The sequence below is a fragment of the Ornithodoros turicata genome, unplaced genomic scaffold (assembly GCF_037126465.1).
Source record: "Ornithodoros turicata isolate Travis unplaced genomic scaffold, ASM3712646v1 Chromosome190, whole genome shotgun sequence".
NCBI lineage: Eukaryota > Metazoa > Arthropoda > Arachnida > Ixodida > Argasidae > Ornithodoros > Ornithodoros turicata.
In genome coordinates, this window is record NW_026999332.1 from 159,421 (window position 1) to 175,107 (window position 15,687).

At 44.2% G+C, this 15,687-nt stretch overlaps 1 protein-coding gene across 1 annotated transcript in view; it reads right to left on the minus strand.

The window, feature by feature from the left end:
- Positions 1-15,687, minus strand: part of LOC135373036 (uncharacterized) — a 59,883-nt gene that overhangs the window by 13,996 nt on the left and 30,200 nt on the right. Inside the window, exon 7 of the mRNA XM_064606349.1 lies at positions 15,379-15,462. Within this exon, the coding sequence (XP_064462419.1) occupies positions 15,379-15,462 (84 nt within the window). The remainder of the gene's footprint in view (positions 1-15,378; positions 15,463-15,687) is intronic.

Here is a 15,687-nt window from a genome sequence, read left to right on the forward strand (position 1 = left end):
AGGTATGGCTTATCGCGTTCGACTTTCGCTGGTATCGCACTTTCCCTCTCCCAATTTCAGGAACTGTCACTCTTTTTCTATCACTCTGTGGGCTGGGTTTGGAACATCCTTTTGTCGCACCGAGAGCGATTGCGCTCAAAAAGTTGTCGCGCGTTATGGTTCGGTGCTACGGAAAGCATGATGTTCGGCTATTTTTTTCCAATGGGATAGCTCGCCAATAGCGCTGTTACTTATCATGAACTTGAGTGAATTCGGCAATCTCTTCATATTGATGGAGTAAAAAAGTGACCTTTACTTGGAAAATTTCCGAGTTCCGTTCGCAAATATTTACATAATTAAACAATTACGATGCATGACATTCACATCAGGAGGTGGCAAAAACCTAGTAAGAACAAATGCCGTTGACCGCACGATTCTAGGTGGCGTAGTTTTTTTATTATAATTCAATGACATGTTTTCTGGGACACCCTGTATATGAGGGCAAAAAATGTTGATGATAGCACTACTAATATTGCTATACGCCATTCGCGTGACAGTTGAGCAGAACTTACTTACTTACATCTTACAACTTACATACAGGAATCAACAAACACATGAAGCTATCTTATTGACTAGCATCGTATCAATTTCCTGAAATAGAAACAATCCGGCCCAGAGACACCTGGTGTCACTAACCGCTCTCGAAACGCTTGGTAGGATCGGAAAGTCAGGATATCGTGTCATAGGTGACGTTAGGCTAGACATAGGATGAGCTAACTATGCTATACGAGCTTCGTTCAATAGGTAACCGTATATAACTTAATGAACAACATTGAAAAGGAATGATGCGGGAAACAGTTGTGGAGATCCTTCTTGATAACGCCGAACCTGGGGTGGACTGACGGATTGAATGACTGGCTGTTGTTCCCCCGCGTGAAAACTTGAAGCGGGGCAGCCATTTTTAATTGTATTGTGCTTACATGGAAGTCGTAAAACACAACAGGTTGAGTAAAATGCTTCTACCGCCCCAACAGCAGCAATATCGTCACATAATGGAGAGATTATCTCGCGCGCTCTCCTCCGAATACATAAATAGCAGAGTTATCACATCAGTAATCACTACAGTCCAGTATTTTAATTGAAGCTTCAAGGTCACCTATTGAACCACTCTCTTAGCTCTACTCGTTTCACAATGGGTCTTTCCTCTGCACAAATCGAGAAATCATGGCACGTATGACACGGGCTGGTGATATCGGTGGCCGTTATTCGAGCCAGGGCTTCACTTTACAGGCGTTTATTAGGGCTCCCTTTGCTGCATCCAGGAAATGTTACAGGAATGACACTACACAGGCTCAGGTCACCGTAACAAAAAAAAAAGAAAAAGAAAATGGATTCTGCGATTCCACGTGAACGAATCCAGTGAACCTGCTCCGCCCTATCTAACTATCGCGAATATTCCCGAATTTCTTTTTTTTTTCGCTGTCCCTAATAGCGCAAAACGACATACAACGAAACGTTTCTTCCCAGACATGCGTCAGACATCAGTGTGGCGGGTGTTTGACACGCACGGAGGTCACGGCGCTATATGAGCCGCAGCTGTCGTTCACGCGAGGCACGGTTTTCGCCAGCGCTGCGAGCTCTGCTCGTGTCTAGCACCCGCCACATTGAGATCTGGGAAGACCTGCGAAACGTTTTTAGTATGTCGTCGTATGAAAAAAATCACGATAGCCTTCTGAGGGGCCGAGCAGGTCCGCCGGATCGTTTCGCGTGGAATCGCCCAACTGTCTTTGCCCTTCACTTAGCCTCGAAACACCTAGCCCAGCATCTGGGATCCCCGTTTGCTCCGCGAACACAGAAGATGGACCGTGCACATGTGCTGTTTTAGAAATGGGTCTGTCAGAAAGCAGTACAGCTGACGACGGTGACATTCCCAAACCTGGAGGAAAGCTAGTTCTTAGTGTATTCGCTGGATGTCTTGCACCGAAAACAAACAGCAAAATAAGATTTAGCACAGATGGTCACGTATCTCGGGAACGAAGAAAAACGCTTTCTCTACAGTCCGTCGACGACATCACTTTCGCAATTAGTATCCTTGGAGCCGCATATAAACAATGCAACGTACAGATAAATCTGACCGAGACCACGTTCGAAACAGACACGCCGTGTTGTTAAGGGCATAGTCCCGATAGCCAAAATTAGCATGCTTCAAGTGCAGAATAAATCACATGTTAGCAGTATATAAAGCACTATCACTGAGCAAAATCTCACGTCACAGATAACAGCCCGCTATCGGGAGAGTCTGACGTCACAGCCAGGCTCGCACTGACCTCACTCGACGTCATGCGACGTCTTGCCACCCCCGCGGTACTCTGACGTTAAACCGTCACTACTCTGGCGTCACGCGTGCGCTATTTTATGCTGCATTATCATCTTATTCCACACTCAGAAAACCTATCACTCAGCCCAGTCATGCAGGCAAGTACTCGTCTCACTCTTACATTTGTAGCAAATCTCGCCGCACCTGTCACGGTGCTCTTTGTGTCTGAAACGCCCTCTGAACTTGAAGTCACCAAGGATAAAAAAGCCATGTCAGATTCAAAGAAGAATGGAAGAGTTAAAGTTCTATACAGCCTTTTCTTCGTACGAAATACTTATTTCTGGAACCTTCAGCTGTGATGAAATTGCTAATAAAAAGTTGAACGTGAACTCTGTTTCGCACTCTGCCCCACAAGTTTCTCCAGGTGAACATTGAATAATGTGTCACTTTTGAAAGGACAAAACCATCTCGAACCTTGACAGCTACAGCATATGACCAGTCCTCAGGGTCGCTACTTGTGGATTCTACTGTCTGCATATCTGTACCTAGGAATTCGTCATTGCTGTGGCGTATTAATTTAAGTCGATCAATTCAAGTTGTACTAAGGAGCTCTCCTCAGTCAATCTTAGCTTCAACGAGAAGTTGATATGGGCATACGCAAGTAAACATCTCCCCAGACCATGCATGTCCACGTAGGGCTTTAATAGAGAGTCAATATCCTGAGCCTGTCAATGATAAAATATTTATTTTATTATTTATCACCTAATTTTGTACACATACAACAGAAGAAACACGTTCCTTTGCAAGGTTTATAGGTGAGTACAAACTTTATTCATGACTTAGATGTATAAACTAAAAAAGCTACTTAAACCCATACCTACATACGTGAGATAAAACAATACAAACTAACTAATACAAAGTTCTCACCAAGTTCACTGTAAATCCATTTCCAACAGAGATGCCGATCTGTCAAAGCCAAAGGATAGCAGTACAGAAACTACAGAGTTACATGTCGCAGATCATATTTCATTTTTGGTTGGTTCCTTGTAAAACTGACTTGTGGACATCTTGAATCATCTAACAGAGTATTTGGACGATATTTTCCATTGAGCCCCAAGAACATAATGCTTCAGGAAAGTTGAAAAGTCACAAGTATATATGCATATAATTGCAGCAGGCAACATGTTGCCACAGTGTGTGTCTGGACAGTCACTCAATTTGAGCAGTCGTGTAGCCTTGTCGTGTACCCTTGAGCAGTCGAGCAGCCCGTCTACAAAGAATTCTACCAATTCATTCATCCTACCAGGTCATTTTACTCTAACAAGAAAACACTTCGGGGCTACGAATCATCTACATGTGGCCTCTACTGCCTGTATGTAGGCAGCATGCGGGCTTGTGGATTTTCGCTCCAAGAGTGCACTCAGAGATTGTTGTCAACAAACTTCACACTAAATGAGAAGCTGATACCCGTCCTTGCACGCAAGCAATTCTTAAGAAAGACAGTCAACATGTCATGTTGCAGTGTACTTTGACACAATAAAATGGTATTTATTTTCATGTCGTTACAGGCACAATCTTATACAGGGTGTCCCACCGAAAAAGGGCCAGGGGCTAAAGAAAAAACGGAGTGCTTTACACAAATGCAACCAACTGTACGTGCTTGGCAGTTGTGTGGTCTATCCAAATTTTTTTTTCCTCGCCCCTTGTCAATTAATTAGCGGTAATTAATTTTCCAACATTTTAATCATCGGTTTTAGCTCTCAGATGTCAATGAGGAGGTTGTAGTAGATGTCGAAAGAGACACAACTGAAGTGGTTCGAGGTTGCTATAGCTTGTGGTTTCGTTTTTTTCCCGAGCTTAAAAGTCCGGCAATCCGGCCCCCGCGCGCGAGGATTCCAGCGCCCTCCGGCGTACATTGACTTTGATATTAGCACTTGGAGACCATCCTTGGGCCACTTCACACAACAGGAAGATATTTATAAGGCACATCTATCAGAGAGCACTGCAATCGTCGCACGCGGGCGCCGAATTATGGGAAGCGCTGTGTGGTGCGCGCGGCTTCAGAAACCAATTTTTAAACCCGGGAAAAAACTAAACCACAAGCCATAGCAACCTCGAACCACTTCAGTTGCGTCTTTTTCGACATGTACTACAACTTCCTCATTGACATCTGAGAGCTAAAACCGATAATTAAAAAGTTAGAAAATTAATTACCGCTAATTAATTGACAAGGGGCGATGAAAAAAAAATTTTTGATAGACCACACAACTGCCAAGCACGTACAGTTGGTTGCATTTGTGTAAAGAACTCCGTTTTTTCTTTAGCCCCTGGCCCTTTTTCGGTGGGACACCCTGTATAAAAAAAGAACAGCATTAAAACAACAACAGCCAGCTAGGGCAACATATACATAAAAACTGTCTACTTTTTTCCATTGGATGTGTACCCAAAGGGTAACGTTTGGATACCATCCTCACAAATGAAACGCTTTGTGTCCAGGGGATTTAGAGCTACTTTCGTAACACATACACTTTTGTTGATATTTTTCTTGCGCACAATGAGGATCTGACAAACTTTGAAAACTTCGCCAAGCTTAAGAGAGTCTATGTACATTGAATAATGCAACTTCTGGGCTTCACATTGTTTCACCCCCTTAGCACGACTGTATCGTTTTTTTTTTTTTTTCCTTTGGAGGTCTAGTGCATAGAGCTTTGGTTTCAGGAAACATAACCTTAGGATGTGGTCGTTGGGCTCCGCAAGGGCCTTCTCATCGCTCAGCATCACGATATCAGAATCTGTGTCCATATACAAGAGCCTTGTGTCCGGGGCTACCCGAAGCAAGTTGTTATAAAAAAGTATGACTTTAGAGAGCTCGAGAATAGTGAACCCCAGGTACAGAGGCTGTCGCATACGGACAATCGATTGAGCGAACTGAAACAAGACTACGTTAGAGCATAGAGCCCTGAATTGTTTGAGGTTCGGTTTACGCAAGAATCTCAACACTTGCTCACCGGAAGTTGCCAAGCGCCAGTCGACGAACTTTCGTACATTCATACATGTTTTCCCATATACGGAGTATAGTACAAGTAAACACTTGTACAGGTTACGTTCGAAGATATTGTTTGCCTGCTTGCGTAGTTCGTGATGGAAGTCAACATAGGATCGTTTTTGTTTGAACCTGAGCACCCGAGAGCCGGAGACCCAACTGTAGGTACAACTTTAGACTGCGATAATGAAGAAAATATTTCCTCTTGTCAAGCAATGTAAGGAGTAATTTTGGTTCTATACCATGCTGTGGGAGGCTCAATTTTTTCATCGGGTCATCTGAGAGCAACACATACGGAACGTTCATTTTTTCGGGCGCGAGCGGTAAATCTCTATGTCGTTGGTGGAGCTCATGTACGTAGGCCAGGTTTACCTCTAAAAAAATAACCGACGTCTGCATAATCTGCAACAAGGATTACATCTAAACCTGCAACCTCTTCGGGTGACAGCCATTCGGAGCCTCCGAATGGGAGTGGTTCACGCATCACTGTGCCATAGAGTCCATTTATGTCCATGTAATGAATTATGGTCATTGGTTTTTCGGGATCGTACTGCTCTGTCCCTGGGACATTTGCAAGGGCCATTCGCATTGAACACTGGGTCATACCACCATGCCTGCCCCGTTCAATTAACAGATAGGCATCGGGATCGTGCATTAAATCCAGATTAATCCGACTCATTTTTAGTGCACAAGACATGCTTAGTCCTGGGAGTGACACGAAATGAAGTGGTTCACTTTTGTGTGTCTCCAACGCCCATATTCGGAAGTTTTGAGTCACGTCTGCCAGAAGCAGTGCGTCCGTCAGAAGGTACAAATCCGAGTACTCGCCCAGGCTCTTCAGTTGAATTTTTCAAAGACGTTTTGCGCATGGTGGTAATCTTCCTCGCACACTTCTGAACAGGGCTCGTCGTAACGTTAAAAAGAGGTAACGTACTTATAACAGAAAACCCCTTCACGTACAACCAACTTGAAGTAGTCCTCCTCTGCGAAAAACTGACGCAGACACCTGAAGTTAATGCATAATGTAAAAAACCCCGAGACTAGGGAACACGAAGGGACAGACACAAACACGAAGTCTCAAGCTGAAGTCAAGTCTCAACCTGAAGTTAGACGCACCTTTGTCGCATAGATTTTTGGTCAGTGTGTCGAGACTAGCATTCAGGAAGCTTAACGAGTCTATGAAGCGGAACATACCAATGTCTATAGCTTTAAACTTCTGACAACTGGAAGCTATCACTCTGATGTCTCTCTTCCGAAGCAGGTGCAGATAAGCTGCTATGAATCCGAGGTCATTATTGGCATTATGCGCAATGATGGGCACTTTACGTGGTATCCGCAGTTTCAGATAACATCCCTGACACAACGATTGGCGATATTCTCCACTTACGTGATCATGATCTCGTACTCTCTGCTTCTTTGTGAATGGTTCTTTACAGATGTTACATTTAGTGGCTTCAGAATGTTCGAGTTCGTCTCCTGGGGTCATTTGCAAGGGCACAGTCTCGTGCAACATCGCATACAGCTCATCATGCAAATTACGCAATAGTTCCATGAAAACGGAAACGGAGTCTGCACCACGGTAAATATATTTCTTCAACACATACGAATCGCACGAGCGTATGACGAGGAGACAGAAGGATGAAGGGATGTGTTCCTCGTAGACATTTCCGCCTGCCGAACACGATGATAGTACACTCTCAAAGTCGTATACACAGTAGAAGGGAACTTCCGACATCAAATGCTCTTCGGCAAACGACAATGTCTCACCCTTCTTTGCAAAAATAGTCGTGGACACTTTTTGTTGTTTACACGTTAGTAGATGATCGGCGAGTACACCCGGGGTGGTGAAACCCATCGTACACCGTTTGCAGTGAAAATAACCAGGTGGTGTAAACAAAGCATTGAAATCAGTAATGAGTACAAAATGGAAGTCAATTCGCAGTAGGTCGACATGCTTCTTGCACTGGTCGTCGACAACCTTAATCGGGTAAACATATTTTTCGTCTTTCTCATAACCGTACACGTTAATGCTCACATCGTTCTGCTTCTGAAACATTTCTACATCTTTCGGGAACACTATAGGAAACGTCTCTGGAAATACATATTGAGACAGGTACGACCTGTAGGATGAAGCTCTTCGTTTGTAAGAGCCCTTTGCAGGATGTAGACCGGCAAGTACGCAAAATGCGAAACACATGTTCTGTTCACTATCCTCGTGAAGGTCGACACTCAGAAGACAGCGACACTTTTTCTTCAATTCGTTTGGCAATTCAAAGTCGGTACATCCAATGAGCTGTGGTGCGAGACGACCAACATGAAAAATGCAGACGTGAATTCGAAATAAAAAAAAAATCCCGATCCTTGCATTTCAAGCTTTTCTAAATTGTTGGTCACTTCAGTACCTACTTCAATGACAGCACGTCCTACGTCTCGTTCCGACCACAGCGTATGCACACTCCAAGGAATAAATTGAGTGACAAATATGATCTCATCCTCAGGCGTATGTTGCCCGAGTTCCGCCTTCAGCAAAACATAAAAGCGTAACGGAAATCCGAAATGTCGAAGTACACTGGCAAGGTAGCGTCCGTTTTCATGAAAGAACGTGCTGACATCCTGCCCGTCGTCGTCTCTGTCATGTAGATGAAGCTCATAGCGATTAGTGTAGCGGAGCGTACAGAGTGTCTCACAAAATGGGATACAGGGTGTTGCAAGGTTATGGACGTTAGCCAGATCAATTTGAAGTCCCAGCGCTCTTGTGTAGTGCTGCCGATAGGCCGGAGGACAAAGGTGCCATGTCACCATTTCTTTTTCATTTTTTACTCGCATTGACCGAACACGATATCTGGCGAAAGAAGATATGTCCCGTCTTTTCCAACTAGCTCATTCTTCTCCATCCAGAGTCCGCTCGTGTTCCTCATGTCTTCGATGTCTTGAGTGCTTAGTTTATGAAACCGAGCAGGAAGGAACACCTTTACGTGCTCGTGATCCTTCACAATTGCTACGTAGACTGCCTCGCCATACCTCGTTTCAATTTTGTTGACATCGACCACGTCATACTTGATGATTTTAGGAATTGTCGCCATTTTTTGAAACTCTCCATATTTCTTTAGCTTGTCAAGTTTATGCAAGATCGACGACGACATGATGCTTACTTGTACACTGATGCAATGACGATGATGATGATCCTTCGGGCAGGTTGGACTGGCTGAAAACAAAAGGAGCACATGTTAGAACACTGCAAACTATTTCACCGTTCTGAACACCATACCTCCTCAGAAGGAGGTTCGAGAGTGAAGGAGCTGAGCGTCAGACGGTTCTTATATAAGAAGTTGCCAGCATGGCAACCTTGAGCAGTCTTTCTTCTTACATCGTCAGCTCTGCAGTCGAACCTACCTTTGCAGTCTGCTTTTTTTCCTGCACTTTGCAAGCACGGACTTGTTTATCTAACAAAACGTATCTTGACCAGACTTCATTCCCTTGCAGGAAATGACAGTCATGGCACCTTTTAGGTACGTGACGCCTGCCTTGGTCTCAATTTCAGGGGCTAGTCAAAGTGGGAAATCCACCTTCGTGGCACGACTAATTAAACACAAAAGAGCTGTCCTCTTTGACAAACCGTTCAAGCAAATATTGTATATCTACCTTTATAAGCAGTCAGTATTCGATACCCTTCCTGAAGTAAATTTCAGTCAAGACATCTCTGCAGATCCGGAGAATAATAGCCACTCAGTATTTATCTTTGACGAGTGTTTAGCTGACCGGCAAAGACTGAAAGAAATCTGCAATTTTTATATTGCTGGGTGTCACCACCTGTCAATCACGGCCGTGTTCATCTCGCAATACCTGTTCGTCAACGACCCTTTGTATCGCACAATGCAATTCAATAGCACGGCTCTCGTTTTATTTCGTTCACCACGCACTACAGACCTGCTGCGTATGCTGTCCAGGCAGATTTTTGGGAGAAATTATTTGTTACCCACGATATATAAAGATGCCTGTCAGAAACCACACTCATACTTAGTTATCGACTTGTCTCAACAGAGCAACGATCACTATATAAGGTGTGGACCAACATTTTCCCGGACGATCACAGACAGATCATATACAGGTCATGAAAAGGCTGAACAAACACATTCGTTTTCTACGTATCATCGTTGAAGCAAAGACACCAGCAGAACGTTACAACATGATTCAACATCCCAGCAGGGAACAGCTACGAACAATCAGGGAGATTTGCATGAACCTCTGCAAAGGAAACGTCGAGGTAACGCCGAAAGTTAAAAAGCAATTGCAGCCTTTTGCAACACCCATTAGGACACTGGCTTCCAGGCAAGACCGTGCAGATGTGAAGAAAGTTAAGCGGATTCTTCTTCAGTCCGGCGGGATTTTGCATTTTTTGTTGCCACGCTTGTTAGGTCTCGTTTCAAGTTTAGCGGTCAAAAGCATCGCAAAAGCAATCGGTATTTAAAGAATGCAGAAATACGACCTTGTTCCCTATCAGGAAAGCACTATTCCCTCGATATTGAATAAACAGGAGCCTGATGATATCAAGGCCATGGAGATCATCCAGTACTTGCACAAGCTATTGCATCCTCCCGCGAACACATTAAGAAAGCCTAGTGCAGCAAGTGAGGAGACAAATCCTGTGGCGTCGACGAGCGAGCAGACACAGATTCAAGCAGACGATGAGGAACATGCCATCGTTAATTTTATGAGGAGCGGCTACAAGATGAGAGCAAGCCAATTACTGCGTTTCCTAAAACCCGTGCTCAGCTGGAACGGCAGAACGTTTGAGCTCATTGTGAATGGTCAACAAATACCAACATTGTAGACCTTGTTTATTATTTGGTCACAAAAGTGCGAAATGTGTGGCGACCCGCGTATCTCGAGAGAATCCTACCACTATTGGTCAAGCTAAATATACCGACACTTATCGTACATCCATCTCGACTTGAAAAGGAGACTGCAGAGTCATCAACCAGCAGTCCTACGTTCACACCTCAGACACCTCGTCGACACATTTCTCCGGTTATCACAACAGCGGCTAAGAGACTTCGAGAATAGAACCAGTATTGAGCACGTTGGAACCGCAACAGGAACACTGTGGTTACCTTCGGGACGAAAACATTCTGGCGCATGTTCCCGCTCGACACAGGAAGAAGGCCGTCGCCATTCTGCCGATGCTAAAGACTGTATTTGCGATATATGAAGAGGGAAAGATTATCTGTCATTTTCGGGTTGTTCCAAGTAGTTCTGTCATCGAGCTTATAAAATACGAACTGCACAATCGATCGCCCTCTTGGTACAAAAGTGACGTTGCGGCCGTTATAAATGCCTATTTGTCATTCGACGGACTTCGTGTTTGCGAAAGAAAATCGTGCTAATGGCTGCTTACGTACACGTATACCATCCTGGTGCTCTAGGTGGTGTTGAACGACTCGCATGAGCCATATAGGTGAAAAGCCGGCAAATGTTGCCAAGTTGCTGGAAACCAGTCATGTGTGCTCTCTCTTCAGAGAACTTAAGCGACCACGTCAGTTCCGGAAGACCATCGTTTTGGGTGTGAAGGATATATTTCAAATAGATTTGAAAGACCTTCAGAACCTGTCGAGATGCAACAAGGGTTTTGCGCTTCTTTTGTTTTGTATGGACGCATTTTCTCGTATGCTTGCTGTAATGCCTGTGCAGAATAAACGAGCAGCGGAAATTAACGTGGAATGAGACTCGCTTTTAGACGTATTGGCACTCCGAGACTGATTCATTTAGACAGTGGTACAGAGCTCCACAATAAATCGGTCGGAGCATTTTTAAAATCAAAAGGGATATCTCTCTTCCACTCTAATTCAAATACGGAAGCAAGCATTGCAGAACAATCTATTCGAAGTCTTATGACGCCACTTTATCGTGCTTCCGAATATCAGGGACATAAATCGTACTTGAAAGTTTGACAGCCTCTGGTCAAAGCATATAATCATCGTGTTCATAGAACTCTGTCGGCACGACCTGTGGATGTCAACAAAGGAAATGAACATTTATTTAGGCAAAAGCTCTATCCTACTCCGAGCAAACCCCCAGAGTCGTGTTGGCGACCTTGTCAGAATAGCAAAACTCAGACACCAGTTAGTCAAAAGTTACCTTGGTTCATTTACGCGTGAAATTTTTGTGGTGACAGCAGTCAAGATTGGTTACCCGAATACCTATATCTTACGTGACCAGCAGTAAAAACCTATTGAAGGTCAATTTTATGCAAGCGAATTAACGCGTGTGCAGCCTGGAAAGGGCCACTGCATTAAAAAAGACGCGTTCGGAATGGAAAGGTGCAGTACCTGTTGCAACCTGCTGGAAGTCGTAGAAGGAAGAGAAGTACCTGCCACCACCGACGACGAAATGACTGGTGATCACTGGTCCGATGTCGAACAGCCAGCCAATGCTGGCGATTCCTGGTCCCAATTAGGTGATGATGTGTGCGGCATGCGGGACGTTACCCAGGATCATCAATTCCAAGGAAAATGTCGCCGTCCTCATACCTGTTAGAGTGACATGTTAGAATGTGGTTCATCGATGTCAACGGAGGACACAGTGCTCGTCGCAGCGTCTAAGATAACGAGAGGTATTTTCCTGTTCCAGCCCCTGCCTCTGAACCTTCCCACAAAAAAGACTGTGTGGGAGTCTTCAAACACAATCTATGCCAGGGTACACAAGAAGTGTGAAAACCTATCCGACCACCCGTTCGACCTGATCTCCGAATGGGGAAAACAGATCAGCTCCATATTCAGCTATTACGGTGATTGTGACGTCGACGTAATGCAACTGGTGGCCGAAAGTCTATGTATCATGTACTACGCAATGAAGACCGGCTCCCATTACCTGGCTGTGTACATAAACGACATGACAATTGACCTATTGCAAAATAGGCTGTCGCCCAAAGACGCTTACCAATAAACAATAATGAAATCCATGACGAGTTGTCTCATTTTACTGTAGGTCGTCATGGTAAATAGATGCCCGGAGATGTTCTTCTACACCTTGTCCTTTCCGAGTGCTGTTTCCCTATTCGTTTTCGTAGCTACAACAGAATTTACAAAACCAACACTGAAACAGGGAAAATGCACTACCGTGACTCAGATTGACGAAAAATTCTACGTCACCGATGCCCAGCTGCAGTAACTGCCGTACGCCTTTGGCTCAGCAATGGTCATCCGACGAGATACGGAGTAAATCTGTCGCAAAACGATACACATCAACTATGGCATCGCTTGAAAGAAGCAATTATTACACAATTATTAAGCAACGATTATTACAACTTCCAGTGCTTAAAGCTATGTAATAGACCGATAGAACGATGCCCCGGCAATGTGTACAATATTGCAAGACTCATTGGGAATGGAAAGCACAGCAGTTACGGTATCACTATCTTTAAAATCTGCTACCATGTTTCTGCTGTCTCATGTGAACGAAACAATAAAAATAATTGAAAACAAATACATGCCCGTATTTCATTTAGCTACAAGATACACTATAACACAAGAATGGTTTGAAATACTCACATCACTTTGCTCTTGCGTGACACACTCAATGCTGGAAGCCCGTGCGTGGCAGACAGCGTATACCACCAGTCGAAAATGCATCTTGCCAGGGCGATAACGTATTTTTTTTGTGTGTGTTGGTGTTCCCAAAGAGCGTTTGGAAAAAGCCGGACGGGTGTTTCGCGGTTGTGTTATCATAACAAAAGAAGAAGAAAAAAGAGCGCGTCTTCAAGAGGTATCGCATTTCACATGCTGCTCCTGGGAAAGGAGAAGCTGTCCACGATGCATTCATGTGATCCCTCCTTCCCTAATATGATCCCTGATAAAACAAAAATCAAGCGTCTTATAAGCTAGCTGTCGACGACTGAGACCCATCAGGCCTTCATCGACGAGGCAACTTTTGGAAGGATGTGAGTGTACCCCCTTGTCCTTATGCCAGTTTTTTGTTATTTTTATCTCGAAACAATTACAGCTGGTAACCACAATACGTGGTCATGCAATGTTTCTCGATTCCCTGTTTGCTGTTGTTGCAATGCGCAACACAAGTTTGGAAATGCGTGTGTATAGCATACCTCTACTTTATAGTGATTGTTTGCACTGAGTTATTTACTTTACCATGTGGCAAATCCTAAGGTCGTACTCCAATGCAAATGCATTACAGTATCAGAGGCATATCGGAAAGCGGAAAACGTTTAACCCATTTTTTGATAATGCTGCTTGTTGTTGTTGCCTGGCACCTGATCGAGATTTGAGTCATCCTAGACTTTGTTCTGATTGAGAAAAACATTCACAGGACGTTTCGTTTTTCCTTTGCTTGTGCAGATTGCTTCTGTACAAGGATGAAGTCAAGCAAGACTCTGGTAATTTGTAGAATATCTTTCATTAGTTCAATAAAAGAGCAGAAAAATAATGTGCTTAAATAAAAAAGGAATATATACATTGTTGTCTGGTCTCTGACATACATCGTTATTTGAGTGTACTTATCAAGGTGGCATGGGGAAAAAATCGTTTTGTGACACGGCATCCATTTTTTTTTTCAAATCGAAACCGAAAGTACAGACGGTCAAAAGCTTGAAACTAGAGGGACATCTGGCAACCATTCAAAAACCTGCATTGCCGTTGTCACAGCGAAACTAGCGTGCTGTGGTTTGAAACCGAAATTACAGACGGTCAAAAGCTTGAAACCAGAGGGCATCTGGCAACCATTCAAAAGCTTGGCATCCGTTTACTTAAAGCCAAAACTACAGACGGCCACAGCTTGAAAACTAGAGGGCGTTTGGTGGGTATTTCAAACCGAAACCAAAACCACCTGGCGCTCTGATGCGGCAACCAACCTAGGTGATGGACTGATCGTGACGTCAACCCGATCGGAAAAATGCTATTAAATGTCATCGAATATTATTGCTTGTTATTAAATGTCATTTGCGTGTTATTGCATGTCATTAAATGTGCATCCAGGTGCCTATCAAACGCTATCGACACGTGAGTTCTTATTGTTTACCTCAGTTAACCGTTACCTGATCCTAGCGGCGCATGTTATTCAAGCCTGCGAACCCATTGTTCACACTATCGATACATGAATTCCATTGGTTTCTGATATATCTTATCGTGCGTGTCGCATGTAATCTGAGCGGCCCATTGTTACGAGATATTATATATACCACTACTGCATAGTCCAAGCAGCACACAATACTGTGCCCATATTGGCTGGTCATTGGCGATATGGGTCCAACATGGGCTGGAAATGGGTAATATGGGCCACACATTGCCCAGTTTGAGCCAATATTGGGAAAATCCTGGCAATATGGGCCCCATATTACCCCTGTACAACCCATATTTACTGAAAATACAGAAAATGGTACGTACCCGCGTTGCACAAATGCAGAAGCAGCACGGCAAGATTGGACGTTTAACCGTGTGAAATGCCCAATGCAGTAAGTCGTTACATCGAACAACTTCCCGCACATGATATACATTGTTCGAAACAGTCAACATACATGGAAACCCCATTGTAACTTTCACCAGAACTCGACAACTGAACTTTCCACGTTCTGGAAGCAGCCGCCATCTTGCTTAGCGATGCCAATACCAATCAGTCCAGCCGACTGAAAGCGACGGAGTCGTTTAAGCGAAATTACGCATCCTACAACTAATTCGCATCCGCGACTGTCGGATCGGACGTTTCATACGGGCTAAATGGAAACACCAATGGACAGTGGCGACATCACCCACCGACGACGGCGCGAAGCATTGAACTCGAAAACAATGGTGCCATCAACCGAAAGCACAACTTAACAATATGCTTTACAGGCGTACTGGATAGAGCGTCGGGCCGTGTGGTGACGGTTCTCCAGAATGAATCGCCAAAGGTCGGAAAGGTTTCTTGCGTGATACCAGATTTCTGTGGGTGTGGCAGTGACGTCAGCGCAGGCGAGGCTGTGACTTCAGAGGTTGCTCCTAGATAGTGTTTTCTATACTATTCACGTTGTAACCTATATGGAAACACGCCACACCTTATTAAAGGCTTGCTTCCAATATAATGCCTCCTCTTCAGAATCCTCTTCAGTGTCACCAGTCTGTCTATGGAAGTCTTCCATCTGCAAAGAAGGAAAAGTTGTAGTTTCATGCGCTGGTCATGTGCTCTAGAGTGTGTGTATGTGAACGTTTCGTCTACGCCGTTACATCGAACAACTTCCCATAGGTGATACACATTGTTTGGAAACAATCAACATACGTGGCAACCCCATTGTAACGTTCACTAGAACTCAACAACTGAGCTTTCCACGTTCTAGAAGCAGCCGCCATCTTGCTTCGCGATGCCA